Below are 16,552 nucleotides of genomic sequence, written 5' to 3'. Positions count from 1 at the left end.
CATCACCAGAGACCACATGACTACATCGAGCGCAGCGTTTATTCTAAAGCATCGTCCAAAACACCTCTGCCCGGGTTGAGGGAGGTGATGGTGGGGGAGCTCTGAGGGAGGCTCCCGGGGATCCTGGGGTATAGAAACTGATAACGGGAGCCGTACAGCACGGACTTGTGCCCAGATAAGCGTGAGGGTTCACAAGATTCGGTGTGAATGAACGAGGTGGTACAGAATAAAGTGCTGAGCGGTGGTGGTTCTGGTCATCCGTCGCTAGTGATAACTACGGTGGGACTACAAAGCCAAGACTCGCTGGTAGGAGATTCTTATCGCGCGTCAATTTCGGGGTTGTTTAATTGAGTTGCGACACGGGGAATAACAGGTGTATACGTGGAGGGTTTAGTTTGGCAGGGCAGGGTCGCTTTTGGAGCGTTTTTAATCAGGGCAAGTTTCATTCTGACTGAGATATGGTGCGACGTTTGGCACTATGTTGTTAGATTGTGGGCAATTAAATTAAGTAAATTTAAGCTGAAAGGTGTTTCAAGTGTAATTTCCAACTTCTTTTCAGATTTTCCGGAAACTATAATTTTGTATGTCAGCAAATCACTCAAGAGAATCAAACTAAAAGTAAAATTTGAGCAAATCTTTTCAAATTCAGGTAAATGTTTTTAATTCAAAAAGGAAAGTACAATAATTCTGTTTACTTCTGGGTGACCAGCTAAAAATAAATAAAAGTTTAAATAAGTTTAAAATTATTCAAAAGAATATTTTTAAACTTTAAACGGAGAATGGTTTACGCCAGATGGCCACGTGGTTTAAGGATGAGCCCTAAGTGGTAAACTTTCGCCGGCGGCTTGGTTAAGATTTTCATAACGGAGCTAGAAAAAACTAATTATTTGATAAATACAAATTGAATCTAGTGTTGAATACAAACAATTTGGTAGTTTTTAAGAATTCTAAAAAAAATTGGAACTAAAATTAATAAATTCATATTTGTTTTGCCACGTGGTCTATGTATGGTCCCTAATCTATACAAGATTAATTCGTAGTGCTTCGAGAAATTCTACAGATTTGTTTTGTGTAAATTGCTAATATTTAGGAAAATTTGTCTGTACCTGTTTACTAAACACAAACTTGAGATGGAAACCTTCGAACATTTTTAATGATTTATCACTCTTCACTAGATTCTTGTAGATGCCTGTGATGTGGCTGTAAAGCAGCTGTCAAACGTGTATCAGTTCAAAACGGGCGTGGTGAGTTTGGAGCATTCAAATTGACCGTTTAATTGTTGTTTTGAAAAATTTACGTTTATTTGACTGTGTTTCAACAGTGCGTTGTTTTGAAATCTTTCAAAGTGATGAATAAAAAACGTTAGAAAATACTTGCTTTGAAAGTTTGACATAACGTCATGATTCGAATTCCCGGACACCTCATCTTGTTTTATCAATTTTTTGGATATATGTTCGCATTATTAATGTCAAAACAATGTTATTTGATGAATTCTAACATCAACTTTCATTTGAAGTTCGTTTGAACGCTGTAGTCAATGCCAAAACAATTATATAAAATAAAATTATAAGTTTTCCAAAAATGTGAAACATTTCACTGAAATATTTCATTGGAGTGCGATGCACAGGGAAGGTAGAGCGGAAATTTATGGGTTTGATTTCCTTAAATTCTAGCAAATCTTTATAAAATATCGATTGTTTTGATGAACGGCTTATTTGAGACCTAAAGATGGCCATTAACCAACATTTCAGTCCAAATGTGTGCGGTTCATAAGCAAAATTGAGTTGGATTTCAAATCAGTTTTTATTAGTGTCCGGATTTGAAGCACAACCAGTCATTTTAATTTTAAAATTCTGATGAAAATTTGTTAGAATAGACATATTTTGCATGCATTCTCTTAAAATTGACTGTTTATACTACATTCTGATGATATTTCCGTCCCGCCCGTGTGGATCAATCGGACCGCGCACTGGACTCATAATCCAGACGTTGCCGGTTCGAATCCCGCGGCGGGCGCTCTAAAATTCTTTGTAAATATGGGTATTTGACGCCGTCGCTCCGTGCCATACTCTCACTTAGGAGCCCAGGGCGGCGAAGTCCTTGTAGACAAAGAAGACACTAGTGGTTGGTACTAGCAATAGTGGCCGAGAGCTATAAAGTCAACTTCGTTCGATGATATTTCTACATTTCCAACTTGTTACATGATTTTTTGCCAGCTATAACAATTTGCCAATAATTGTAAATTTGATGTCTTGAAGGTAATAGAAATTCTAAATGTTTACAATGTGATATGCACCAATTTTGGACAGGCGTTTGAACACGGTAGATTTACGTTTTGTAAATTTCACTCGTTAGTTTAAAAATAGATTTTCGCGACCAAAAGATACTTCGAGTATCTTTATTCTCTCCAAAGCCTTTTTTGTGGTTTCATGTAGGTATGTTAGAACGTCCTTCGTGCATGCTTTTAAACTTATGATCGGAAACGAGAACAGGATAGATTTCATTTGTCATTTTTTTGCCGATACAGTTATTAAATTAAACGTCATAAAACATAAAAAAATGTTAGCCACCTATTTCTACGGGTTCCTTTTGTTATCAGATTAGCAGTGGTATAACTAGGTAATAAAAAGAAAAATTTTGTACAGCATTTCTCCAGCTTTTAAATGATTAATTATAGTTGATTAGTAAGTTGCCTTGAAACAGACCAGGGATCGTGACAAATCACGTAACAAATATAGTATGCTTGTTTTTTTTCAACAACTTCAAAGTTAGGCATAAATATCAAGCATCAGACAATTATGAAGTTGAAGTAGGAGTTGTTGGGGTCTGGTAAACTTCAATTCAAAGCTGTTGTAGCAGTCAGAGATATTTTTGAAGAGCTAGATTCGGAGTTTGAGTAGTTAAATTTCCAAAAGTCAGATTCTGAGTCACAAGCTCTGAGTCAAGATGGAATTAAAGTCTGAGCCGGAGTCGCTGAAAAATATACCCGACTACGCAGCCATGTATGAAACTGGCTATGAGAGTTTTTGTCAGAGTCAAAGCCGGAGTCAATCATGTCTTTTGTAAAGCTGCAGTAAAAGTCTTAATCGTAGTAGGCAAATTTTGAGCATCCGGAGTAGGAGCCCAAGCGTAGTTATCCAATTCCATGATTCTAATTTTACATTTTAAAGATCTTTGGAGTGATTAGAGGGATCCAGTTAGTTGTACAACACCAAAAACATCAAATCTCTTGATACTTACAGCAATATCTTATCGACTGGCAGTTTTGTGTCGGGTGGCTGGTGTTGAGTTGCCCATGTTGTTGCCGTTGTTGTTGTTGTGGTTGTTGCCGCTGATGATGTTACCGTTTCCGTTGCCAATCGGCCCGCCCCCGTTCTGGGTGACAATCATTCCTCCTCCGTTGCTCACGATACCTACGACGCCGCCGATACTGTTCCCAATACTATTGACCATAGTATTGCCTACCGAATTCATTGACAGGGACATTACGGGCTCACACACAAACACAAGTTCACAGTTCTTCACTACCCGCGACGACACTGTCCTAATTTCTCTTCCTTTTACTCCTCTGGAGATCTTGCACTAACCTCAACACCACAATGTTTCTTCGCCGATCTTACGGTGTATATTCCTAGATCTGGAGATCGCAGCGCAGAACAACCCAGCGTACTCAGCGAACGAACGAACGAACGCACGGGCGAAGAAGTGACACAGAAAACAAGAATTCGTTTATAACTGTTTTAGATCTGTTAGGCTTTCTTCCTCCGGCCTGGTCTCTCTATCTGAGGCTTCTCTTCTGGGGGATAGCTTCGAGCCTTTAGCACACACACTCGCTTCGTTTGTCAGAACTTGTTTGAACACACTCTACGATCGGTTGACCGATTTTTCCTGGTCGTTCAGAGACCCTCCACCAAGCCTACTGCTGCTGCTGGTGACTTCCGGTTGATTTGGCCCATTGCCACGGTAGGACACATTTCCGGTGGTTCTTAACTTCTCAACACACGCAAAACGGCACAGTTTTTCCTCCTTTAACACCAATCACGTTTGACGTTCGTAAAAATCTTCACATTTGTACTCTTCGTTGCGTTAGCGATGTATATCCAAGGGGGCAAAACGCTTACTCCGTAGAACCTGCACAAACGTTAGAAACAGAGACGATAGAACAAAACCGTTAGAATCCTTGGCGCAAAGTCCGGATCACGTTGTCGACACTTGGCCGACCTGCTAGACACTACTGAGCGCGCGGAGCTCGCGGAGAAAGCACAGTCCACTAGAAGGTCGCGGAGAAGAAAAAGACTTTCTTTCCTCGGCACGGGCACGATCTAATCTGATTGGTGATTCTGCTTTCTGGCTGCCAACAGGTCCGCTGGCCGAGGCCGTGTTCCGAAAAAAGAGGCAGCGCAAGAGTCTCTGCGGGAAACTTGTACGAGAGAGAAGAGAGAGAGAGAGCGAACGAACGAAACTTGGAATCTTGGAAGGAGGTTGACGACGGTGAAGAACTCAGCGTGCGCGCGCTGCCCAGAAGCTTGAGGAACCAAAACAACGCAGAAAAGCTCTCTCGCAAAGCTCAACGACCGTGCGTCTCCATCGGGAGAACCAGAGAGAGAGAGAGAGCCGAAATGCGCGTGGCGTGACGTGTGTTTGAGAGTGTGAGTGTTTGAGTTTGTGCGAGGTGGTTCGGATTGAGAGTGTGGGAACGGAAGAAAGCATCATCATCGAAGAGTGCTTTGCGTTGAGGTCGGTGGGCGAGAGTTGCGCGACGCCGAAGAAAGTTGGCACAGTAGGTGAAGCGGGAGGTTTAATTTTGCTTGAATTTGCTCGTTTACACTCAAATTTACATTAAATAGTAAGTTAAAAATGCTCATAATTTTTTAACACGAGCAAAAGACAAATATTTTTTTTTTGTTATAATTAATAAAAACTCCTTTGGTGAGAAACTGGAAAACATTTCTATTCTGATTATCTTTTTTCCTAAATTCTCCAAAAAATTACTAAACCGTCCAGACTAGATTACTTGAAACCGTCAGTGGGGGTGAAATTGGGTCTGGGGGAGTGAGTTTGGGTCAAAGTGATTTTTACGGATTTTATCATTTCTCAGGTTCTTCTCAATGAAACTAAATTCATCAAGGAGTCATCTTAAGATTATTTCGCTGAAAAAATCTCGTTCCTAGAACAAATCCTGTTATTTTGGCAGCTGTCCAAAGTTGAGGTACGTTTTTAGCCAAAAATGACCTCTCGAAATATAGTTTTTCTAATATTTTTGTTGAATTTGCTCGAAAACTACCCAAATGTTTCAAAATCATTACTTCAAATATTGTAGCATGTCAATACGATTCCTGGAACAAGAAACACTGTTGGATGACTTGTTTTCACCATATCGTTGTATTTAGGCATCATTTTAGCATCATTTTTAAACCCAATTTCAGCCAAATTTGAATTACCAAATACATTTTCCAAATATTTCATATATGACATTTTGAACGCCGTCTTCGATTTAACATTTCCAAAGCTTGATATATCATTTTGGGATCATTTTTGAGCTCAACGACTCAACATTCCAACTCCCAAGGTTCAAAAAAGTTTGAACAGTAACTTCAACTCGCTGGTTCTCGGTCATAACTTAACCAATCTGGACGATTCTTTTTCCAGTGATTTGTAAAAATATCTAGTTGATCCTAACACTTTGCAATAGGGACCTGCAATCTTCAGAAATTACAACAAACACCCAAAGCCATTCAAATTTAAGATTGAAAAACTTGTAGTTTTTCTTTGGTGCTGGCATTTTACTTGTACCGAAAAAGCACAAACATAACAAAAACTACCAGATTACTATCATTAACCGTTTTACAATACTCGTAATTGTTGTAAGTCTGATTTTTTGCAAAAATATTTTAAATTGATTCCGACTTTGCTCTAGCATGATCTTGTTGCTCGATTGGAACCCCGATTTGACAGTTCGATTGAAACCCTGAGAGTGACATTTCGTCTCTAAATATAGGCTCTCTACTTTGCAGAACTCAATTTGATCAAAAATGTAATTTTTGCGATTGAAAACATCGTCCCAACTTTTTATTTCGCGAGCAAAAAAAAATCGCCGAAAATTCCGCGGAAGCAGCATTTTAAATAAAGTTTGAACTCGAGCAGTTTAGGGGTCATACTTAAGCTCAACATTCAAAAATAAGACAGCAAAAAAAACGTAATTGTATTATCCGAAGAGAAATTTTGCCATGGCCTTCGGGATATCAAGTCTGGATTGTTCATTTAAAAAATCACTTCCGAATTCCATATTATCTCACTCTTTTTAATTGCATTTATTTCTGCATTTTGGATTTACGGGCACTGTACAGTTTTTTTGTAATTTCATGAATTAAAATAATCTTAATTCAGATTTGAAAACAGCTTCTGTCAACTTTTTTGAAATATTAAATTAATTATTAATTAAATATTTCTAAAAAGTTGACAGAACCTGTCTTCAAATCTGAATTAAGATTATTTTTATTCAAAAAACTTGAAAAAATAATACATCAAAATGTCATGCATAATTTCTATCACAAAATGCCTTGTACTATATAACAGTTATTATAATTCACGATCATATTTCAGTACTTGTTTAACTAAATTTGTTTAATTTTACGAAAAACATACATTTTATTTTTGGCCAACATTCATTAAACAAAATATATATTATTTTAATTAATTGACAATTACAAAAACCAACCAACAAAAAATTAAATTTATGAAATTTGTTTTATCAAAATGCCTTGAAATTTGAAAACATTTTAAATATTTCAGAGAAAAAAATCATAAAACTTTGAAACTGATTGAAACCTTCCCATTTAGCAACATCTTTGAAAATATTGTTGACAAACTTTATGATGAGCCCACTTCTAGAGTTGCTTGAAACTGTGGAGCTTTTTCTCTAAGTAATCTTCTTTATTATTTATGTGTTTTCTCATAAAAAATCAACTGCCCGATTTTCCTTTTTAAATTTTTGTAATGTTTTGAAATGTTTCAGGGACAAAAAGCAGCAACTTTTGAGTCATGGAGAAGTACGGATCAAAATTTTGCCCATGAAGCTTCTCATTTATAATATCTCAGCAACTAATGGTCCAATTTTCGATGTTAACAGAAGATACATCCGTGAATTTTTTGTTCGCCTAAGAAAATTTGGAAATCAGGACTTATATTAAAAATGTCCAAACATTCGATAATACACCAAAACTTTGCATTAAAAAGTGAAGTAAATAAAAGCAAAATTTCTTTTTTTTTCAAAATCCCTGATTTATCGTTTTTTAAACCGTTCCGAATATGTGAGATGACTGTATATTAACAGAAAAAATAGAGTTTTTGATAGATTCGAGATTACAGATTACGACTGTTTTTTCATTGATTGAGAACTTTTTTTAAAACATGAATTATGGCCTACTCATTCAAACTCCCACTATCCCGAAACAGCAGAATAAAATGCACATTTTCCCATAACAAGAAAATGTCCATGCGAGACGGCTTTCTCGACCCTCAGAAATCCAAGAGCCCGCACACACAACTCTAAAAGCCAACAGCGATCCTCCCCACTTCCAACCCAAAAGCTCCCAACAGATCGAAAGCGATCTTCTTCTCAAGCAAGAGAATCTCTCCGCGCTCTCTAGCTAAAGTGAGAATCACACTTCTCAAAGAAAAACGAAACTAGAACACCCACCACCCCACACCAGATCACTCACACGAGCGTGCCCCCAAAGCACTCGCACTTTCTTACAGCTCCGCTCTCTCGTGTGCGCGCACGATCGCGCTTCGGCAAGAAAGCAGGTCACAGCCGAACATTGCCGAAGCTCGGCGCGGTCGGCGGTTTAGTGCGTGAGCCCAAGAAGAGAAGATCCAAGCAAGCGAATGAAAATTCTTCAACAGCGCGAGCCAGAGCAAGCACTCTACGAAGAAAGTTCCAAAAAGGAAGATCGAAGAATGATCGCGATCATCAGCGCGGAACTACTAACAGCGTCGAGGGGGGGTGGTGGGGTTGGAGCGAGGGGATGGCGTTTTGTGGGGTAAGCTGAGAGGAGGAAATCTCTGCAATTTTCGGTCAACGTAACATATCTAATGCAAAAACTTAGAAAAATGTATTTGTCTTGCTTTAAAATCGTTATTAATGTTTTAAATTAAAAATCTTAACAATAAATTAAAAACATGTTGCAATGGCATGTAAATTAGCTTTGATTAAAATTGAAAATTTAACATTTTTCAAGAGAACATAAAAATGGAGCGAAATAAAAATTTTGTTCATTTTTAAAAAGATAGAAAACAAAAGTATTGACGCTGTGAAAGAAAATGTGGTGATAAAATGCTTTTTGTTTTTAAACTACTATTTCTTCCAAAAAAATATTTCTGGTAGTAGCCAGATCGAATTTGATTTTTGTTGTGAAATTTTTGTAAGTCTTTCCTAATCACTTTAAAATTTATATTTTTGTGGCCTCATGTTTGAATTATTTTATAAATATTTATGTTTATTTTAAGAACAGTAAAGCCATTACATTTTTGATTTTTTTTTCCTCAACCTTAGTAGAGAAAGAAACCTGATTATTCTTAGACCCAATCTTAATTTTTAAACGTTTCACAGAATGATGAAATGTTCAAGCCACCATTAGTACCAAAAAAATCACATCTGTTTTATTTATAGTTTAGTTACCTTTTTAAAATTCAAAGATATTTGAAAAATAAATATATCCTTATTGATAAAAAAAAATAAAAATTATAATAACATTGTATTCTAAATAGTTTTGTCATTATTGTACAAGATTTTCATAGAAAGTTTTCATGTAGAAAAAAATCCTGCGACTTATCAGGAAAAAGAAATAAAGGAAGGAAACAAAAATATTAGATAAAATTTGTTTTGGCTAAACAGTAAACCAATCTATAAATGAAACTTAGTAGAATTAGAAATATCTCATGTCACATTTTTTTAAGCGTAAGGGAGCGTTCTTTTATTACGTAACGCAGTTTAGGGAGGAGGTAGGGCGACGCGACGTGTTACGCTCCATACATGTTTTTATTTTTTTAATTGTGTGTAAGTTTTGTTCAGAGGAGGGCTCTAAAAATTCTTTTTGCGTTACGTATTAAAAGAACGCTCCCTACAAACAATATCTTTAAAAGATATTGTATAATACAACTTGTGTTCAACCATAACAGCCGAGTGGGCCGAGGGGAAGTCCGTACTGTTGGTGCTGGGTTTGAATCCCGTCGGTTGCAACTTTCTTTTGTGTTTGCAAAAAATGTACATGCACACACTGTAATAAAGTGTTTCTTTGGACGAAGGTGATGTGCATGCTTTGGCATGCGATTTTACCATCGGATTTTTTGCTGTGTTGCATAATATTAATTAAAACCATGATCATAACAATTTTGAAAACAGACATGCCTCGGTTTAGCACCGCATATGGGAGATGCAAAACCGAGGCGTGCATAACCAAGGCACAAAGCTTATGGGATTCTGGCTATATGGGAGACATTGGCCATAATCGTATGAAAAATCATTCAAACATAAAAATATTATAGCGTTTTGGAATCGGGATGATGTCAGCTATCCATTAAAATTATAATTTCATGAAAATTTTCACAAAAATACGTATTTTTCCTGTAGTTTGAAAATGCATTTTTTTTTTCTCTAAAGAAACCAAAAATATATTGTTTATGCTATATGGGTATCAAATGATCAGGATTTTTTCATACATTTCGAATGTAATAACATTTTTTTGAAAATATTCAAAATTTTCATAAAACTACGTATTTCCAAAAAAAAAATACCTAAAATTTCCGTTTTTACAATATGGGTATCAAACGATCGGGATTTTTTCATACCTTTCGAATGTAATAACAACATTTTTTGAAAACACTCAAAATTTTCACAAAACTACGTATTTTTGAAAAAATATTCAAAATTTCAGTTTTTTCAAAATGGTTATCAAACGATCAGGTTTTTTCATACATTTCGAATGTAATAACAACATTTTTGAAAATACTCAACATTTTCACAAAACTACGTATTTTGAAAAAATACTCAGAATTTCAGTTTTAACAATATGGGTTTCAAACGATCGGGATTTTTTATGCATGAATGTTTTGTGAAAATTTTAAGTATTTTCAAAAATGTTATTACATTAGCCATGTATGAAAAATCCTGATCATTTAATAACCATATTGTAAACCTGACATTTTGAGTATTTTTCGGAAATTCGCAGTTTAGTAAAAATTTGAGTATTTTCAAAAACTGTTATCACATTCGAAATTTATGAACAAATCCTGATCGTTATACTCATATTGTAAAAACTGAAATTGAGTACTATTTCGAAAAAACGTAGTTTTGTGAAAAATTTTAGTGTTTTCAAAACATGTTGTTATTACATTCGAAATCTATGAAAAATTCCCGATCATTTGATACCCATATTGTAAAAACAGAAATGTTAAGTATTTTTTTTCGAAATTTCGTAGTTTTGTGAAAATTTTGAGTATTTTCAAAAAATGTTGTTATTACATTCGAAATGTATGAAAAATCCTGATCGTTTGATACCCATTTTGTAAAAACTGAAATTTTGAGTATTTTTTTCAAAAATACGTAGTTTTGTGAAAATTTAGAATGTTTATAAAAATGGTTTTACATTCGAAATTTATGAAAAAATCCAATCATTTGATACCCATACTGCAATAACAATAATTTTGAGTTTGTTTTCGAGGAACATTACATTTTCAAAATACAAGAAAAATACGTATTTTTGTGAAAATTTCATGAAATTATAATTTAATTGATAGCTGACATCATCCCGATTCCAAAACATTATAATTTTTGATGTTTACAAGATTTTTCATACGTTTAAAGCCAATGTCTCCCATATAGCCAAAATCCCATAAGCTCTGCTTCAGTTAAGCACTGAGCCGTGCTTAACCGAGGCAGCTGTACGAATCAAAACCGGGGCAGTGCAAAACCGAGGCGTGCAAATCCGGGGCATGACTGTAAATTTAATTTTTTTCCCGGGATATTGTCTGAAAATTTTCCGTTTCCCGGGAAAATTGTAACCCCGGGAAATTGGGCGCTCTAAAACATAGCCAAAAAATGCTTTCAAAATAAGTGTTTAAGCTCTTTCAGAAGATTTCTCTTGATTGTTAAATTTCAAATCGTATCAATCATTTTTGAGACATAACGAGTTATAAAATTAAGGATAATTAAAAGATTTGAGTAAAAGATATTTATTCAAATTTTTAACTTTGAATGTAGTCCAATCAGTAACGTGTAAAATGAAAAAAAAATGTACTACATCTTCTACATTTTCTCAAGCTTTTTATAAAACAAGCCTATAGTGACAGGATTTTTACGAGTTGTTTTCCTGTTTAGTCGCAAAGTCGCCAAGTCGAGGAGCGTTTTTGCCTTCCTCACCTTACTGAGGAAAGGCTATAAAATCACTCGAAAAATGAACTTCTTAATTCGACCTCGTAGACCTACCTTAACGTATACCTATCGACTCAGAATCAAATTCTGAGCAAATGTCTGTGCGTGTGTATGTCTGTAAGTCCGTGCGCCGAAAAAAATGCACTCGATTATCTCCGGACTGGCTGAACCGATTTGGGCCGTTCTGGTTCATTCGATCCGTCTTAGAGTCCCACAAGACCTATATTAACTATTATGTAGTTTTGTTAAGTATTTCAAAAGTTATGCTAAAAAAACGATTCTGGCTAAAGTTTGAAAGATTGTAAAAAGGGTGGTTTTTGTAAGAAAACCCGTCTGATCATACATTTTTAGAAAGGTATTTGAAAGATCTTTCTCTCATTAGAAAAACATTGAAAGATCTGATAACCCTATCAAAAGTTATGAGCACCTAAGTGTCGTTTGTACACATTTCAGAGGCCGGAGGAAGGCACCAACCACCATCGGTAGATTAAGTAACTTTTTTTGAAAATTAGTCTGGAGGCGCCCCCGACTTAAAAACTGTATTGAAATTCTCAACATGAAAATTTGACTTTGACTAAAAATGTTCGTCAACTTATTATGAAGAAAAAATACTACACAATTTCAAACTCAATTTTCAGAGAACCACTGCGCCGCAACTCCAAAAAGAAATTTCTTCTTTCGTTGATCGTTTGTCGTCGTCGTCGTCGCTGATGCTTGCGAAGAAAGTTCACGAAGCAGAATCAACGAAAAGAAAAGAAATGATTTAAATATTTATTCCGTTGGTTGGTTAAGGCTGTTTTTTTATACTTCTCTCTTCAGATCTTGTATTATTTTCTATATGTGAGTGTTGTGTGCACTGCTCGTTTTGCAGTGGCCAAGATCCGAGAGTCGAGCAGAGACTTGACTTCGTTTAGCAGGCCCGAAGTCGAAGATCCAACCAACCAAGTCTGCTGGTGGATCTGGAAAAGGGCACCCAGAAGAACCAGAGGGGAGCGAGGAAGGAAGGGGGTGGGAGGAGTAAATCTGAAAAGACCTAACTGTTTGTATACGGCTGGCTGGCTGGGCTGGACAGAGTTACGGGAAATGGACTTGTTTCTCGGACCAGCCGAACTTCGGGGTCTGGGTCCGTGGAACTGGGAATTGGAAGAACTTTGAGTGTATGACATGCAATTGAGGACAACCTGTTGAAATACAAAGCAACGAGCAATGCAGTCTGTGTACTTGTTTGGAAAAAGGTTTTTTTTTTTCTGGGGAAAAGTAGTATTGTTTATTTTTTGGGGGTTGCTGCATGAGGTTGGAAAGAGTGCAGGTAGATGCAGGCGACACGGAACCTGTTGGGTTGGATTGGGTTGATTGGAGACTTTCTCGTCGGTTCTGGGAATTGCCGAGATTAAATTACGTTGAGAACTGGGGTAACTAAACAAGGCACCCCCAACAATTATCGATGAATCTAGGAAACAGAAATATTCTTCAATTTTGAGAGGATAAATTAAATAAAAGTTTTTTCAAGCAAGATAATAGTCATATCTCAACGAGAAAATCAAAAAAGTTGAAAATACTGGATCTCTTGTATGGCCCTCAGAGCTTTCATAATTCAAAATCAGTCCGTGCACGTGCCACCTCTTTTCGGCCTGCATCCCATTTGCACGTATTTCCAAAGTCACCTCCCAGCCTGCAACAGGTCTGTCTATTTCTACATTTTCCAAAACCGTTTCACCCCGGTCATATCTTCATCATCTGTTGCTGCTGGGTCTACGTCTCTTTTGGTGCGTGCACACATCTCCGTTAAAACAATCGAGTCTCGTTTCACCTGGTTTAAGATTCAACTGTTTTTTTTTTTTCTTACTTCTTTAGTTGATCCCACTATCTCTCCCTTTCTCGTTGATAGGTTTAAGCCTAGTACCGATCTTCTTACCCCCTCCGAGATCCATCAAGCCGAGCAACCAGAGCCACTTCTTAAAAGAGCTGAACGCTGTGTGTGTGTGTACATTTTAGCCCGGAGAAATTCTTCCCTTCTTCAGCGAACCTCAACGCGCGCGCTATCATATCTCCAAAACCGACCCTGTTACAATCCAACGATGCCAAGAAGAGTACGAAGCTGGAGCTGGTTCACGCAATGTGGGGATGCCCTACTTCTTGACTATTCCGGAGAGCTTTTTTTTTTGCTTCTTTCTTCAACCCAGCCGCTTTCGATACGCACGTTGAAATGTACACGCGTGCGTGTGGAGTTGCGTGCGAGGAAGAACGGAGAGGGAGAGGGTTGGGGCCTGGTGGAGTTTCAATTCCCGCTATGCTTGAATCTGGTCTGGAGTTGGCCGATTAAGAGGAAGGTTCCTGAGTGTCCTAGATTGCGTCCTAACTTGACAACAATTTCGGATTTGTTTAAAATTTAAGCTATAATCAAAAAATTACAGATGTTTTTATAGTGAAACTGCAGTTAAATTTACAAAAAAAAACGTCGAAACTTCTCAGATATTTTATGATTTTTTAAGAAACATATTTTAAAAGCGTTATAAAAACACTCCTGTACATTTTAAATGTTAAAACCACAATTTAAAATGGGGAAATTTTTCATTTTTATGATGCCATAACTACCCATGCCATACTACTTTTCTTCAAAGATTTTCGTTGAAAATGTTGCTTTAATGTGAGCTGCCACCCGATTGATAGGAAAAATATGGCTTGGGAGCATATCGAGCTTAGCAGAGAAGTGCTCAAAGTATCTCAAAAATAATTTTCAACATATTTTGAAAAGTTCAAAAGTCTGTGGGGCAATTCCATTTGAAAAGAGCCTAAAATAATTAGAACAGTATTTTTGTGTTTTTGGCCATAAGGGTCACCTACAGCGTGCTAGGGTGATTTGAAAAATGGCAATTTTCGTCATTTTGTGCAAAGCCACCTTTTTCAAAAAATCATATCTCCGCGTCATTTCATTCGATTTCAGCTGTCTTAGACGCAAAAGAAAGGTGGTTAGTTTGGCTATTTGAGAAAAATAGTAAAATTTTAATCAATAATGATATTTTTTTTTTCAAAAAATCGAAATATTGGTCGCCAAAATTTTCAACTTCATTTTGAAGTAAAATCAAATTTGCAATAAAGTACTATAGTGAAATTTTGATAAAGTGCACCTTTTCAAGTTAAGTCCATTTTAGTAACTATTTTCAAAATAGTCGCAGTTTTTCATTTTTTTAAATAAGTGAACATGTTTCCCCACCTTTGAAAAAATATTTTTGAAAAGAAGAAAATTCTCTATATATTTATTGATAAGACCCTTCGAAAACATTTTATTCAAAAATTAAATCACGACTAACATTTCAAAAGGGCAAAATATTCAATATTACGCCCTTTTAAAATGCTAGTCTTGTTTAGAAAATTGTGAAGATATTTTTTCGAAAAGATCGGAAATTTTTACGAATGTTTAATATTTTAACATTGTAAATCAGACCATTAGTTGCTGAGATATCAACATTAGAAAACGAAGGATTGTTTGGGTGAGACTTAGAAAACATCAAATTTCATGTTTTTAAACCTTTGTATAGCAATATCTCAGCAACCAAGGGTCGTATCAACAAAGCTCAAAAATGCAAAATAAAAATAAAAATCTCAGCTTTTAAGGAATATTTTTTTCTAAAGTGGGCAAACATGTGCACTAATTTAAAAAAATTAAATACTGCGAATATTTTCAAAAAAGTTACCTAAAAATAGCAATAACTTGAAAACGGTGCACTTTATCAAAATTTCACTCAGGAACTTTTTGATTGCAAATTTGATTTTACATCGAAAAATGAAGTTAAAAAATTTTGGCGACCAATATTTCGAAAAAAAAAAAAACGTATTGATTAAAAATTCATAATTCGGGCAAAGATTTTTGCACAACCTGGAAATTTCTGAGAAAGTTGGCATTTGATGTCCTCTAAAACATAATTATCACAAAATTTAAAAAAATGTTTTTTTGCAAATCAAGTTTTAGTCATAAAAGTGAAATAAAAATCATTAAAAAATTTTACCGTGTATCATTTTTTTTCATACCATACCTACAACATTGCCGAAGACACCAAATCGATCAAAAAATTCCTTCGAATGATACAGATTTTTCAATTTTCATACATAATTTTTGTATAGACAGCTGCCAAATTTGTATGGAAAATTATATAGGCAAACTAATGATGCAAAATGGCTTCTTTGGGCATACCAAAGGCACCAAAAAGTTTCAGTCGGATTAAAAATACAAAAAAATCGAATGACCGAAATCTGAGAGAACTGCTCATGTCTGAAAATATTATTATCGGATTCCTCGGAAAATTTCACAAAACATTTAAAAAAAATTGGCGATTTCGAAACGTACGTTTCCGACGCGCCACACGCAAAAACAGGAAAGTGACGAAATCGGCAAAAAACCAACTTTTTTCATTTAAACTGCGATAACTCAAGAAATTTCAGCGATGACCTATACATGTTAGGTAGGGCTAGTAATTTTCACGGCAAAAAAACGAAATTACGTGGCATACCAATTACAAAACATTGAAATTTCACGGCAATTTCACGGTACTCTCAAACTTGCTCAAAATAAACGTTAAAATGTATACTTCTAACAAAATTATTATCGAAAAAGTGTATTAAAAGTTAGCAGTAGTTCTATGTACAAAATAAAACCTCTTGTCACAATTTATTTATTTGAAAAATGAGTATTGGATTAATTTTGGGAAATTTTGAAGAATTTCCGTGAGTTGAATTCTAGATTTTTTTTATTAGGTCTTACAAACAAATGTAAACATTGAGTGTATCCCTTACTCTAATGAACGTTGACACAAAGTGTGAAACGGATACACTTGATGTTAACATTTGTTTATTTGTTTAATCAAGAATGTATGATTCAGCTGTTTTAATTTAATTGAGATTTAATAAAATTAATTTGCTCAAAAACCTCCAAAACGAAGCTCGTCCTGAACCTTTAATTCATGAAAATTAGAATCATTAAAATAAGTGCAATAAAGATTTTTTTTGCTTTCCTTAGTTACATCAATAGGAAAAATTTTAGTATTTTAATAAAGTTCAGGCAAAACTTCATTAAAAGCAGTTTTAACATTTATTATCAATGCAAGAAAAAATATAATACATTGC

The 16,552-nt window shown here is 35.5% G+C and overlaps 1 protein-coding gene across 1 annotated transcript in view; it reads right to left on the bottom strand.

Annotated features, from left to right (window-relative positions):
* The window catches only part of LOC6045203 (uncharacterized protein DDB_G0283357), a gene marked incomplete at its 5' end in the record, with an annotated part of 68,604 nt that extends 65,264 nt beyond the window's left edge, over positions 1-3,340 (bottom strand). Inside the window, one exon of the mRNA XM_038262124.1 lies at positions 3,241-3,340. Within this exon, the coding sequence (XP_038118052.1) occupies positions 3,241-3,340 (100 nt within the window). The remainder of the gene's footprint in view (positions 1-3,240) is intronic.
* Between the last annotated feature and the right edge of the window lie 13,212 nt (positions 3,341-16,552).

This window comes from Culex quinquefasciatus, chromosome 1, assembly GCF_015732765.1.
Source record: "Culex quinquefasciatus strain JHB chromosome 1, VPISU_Cqui_1.0_pri_paternal, whole genome shotgun sequence".
NCBI classification, from domain to species: Eukaryota; Metazoa; Arthropoda; class Insecta; order Diptera; family Culicidae; genus Culex; species Culex quinquefasciatus.
Note: the sequence above shows the minus strand (reverse complement) of the source record. Positions and strands in the feature narration are given on the sequence as shown.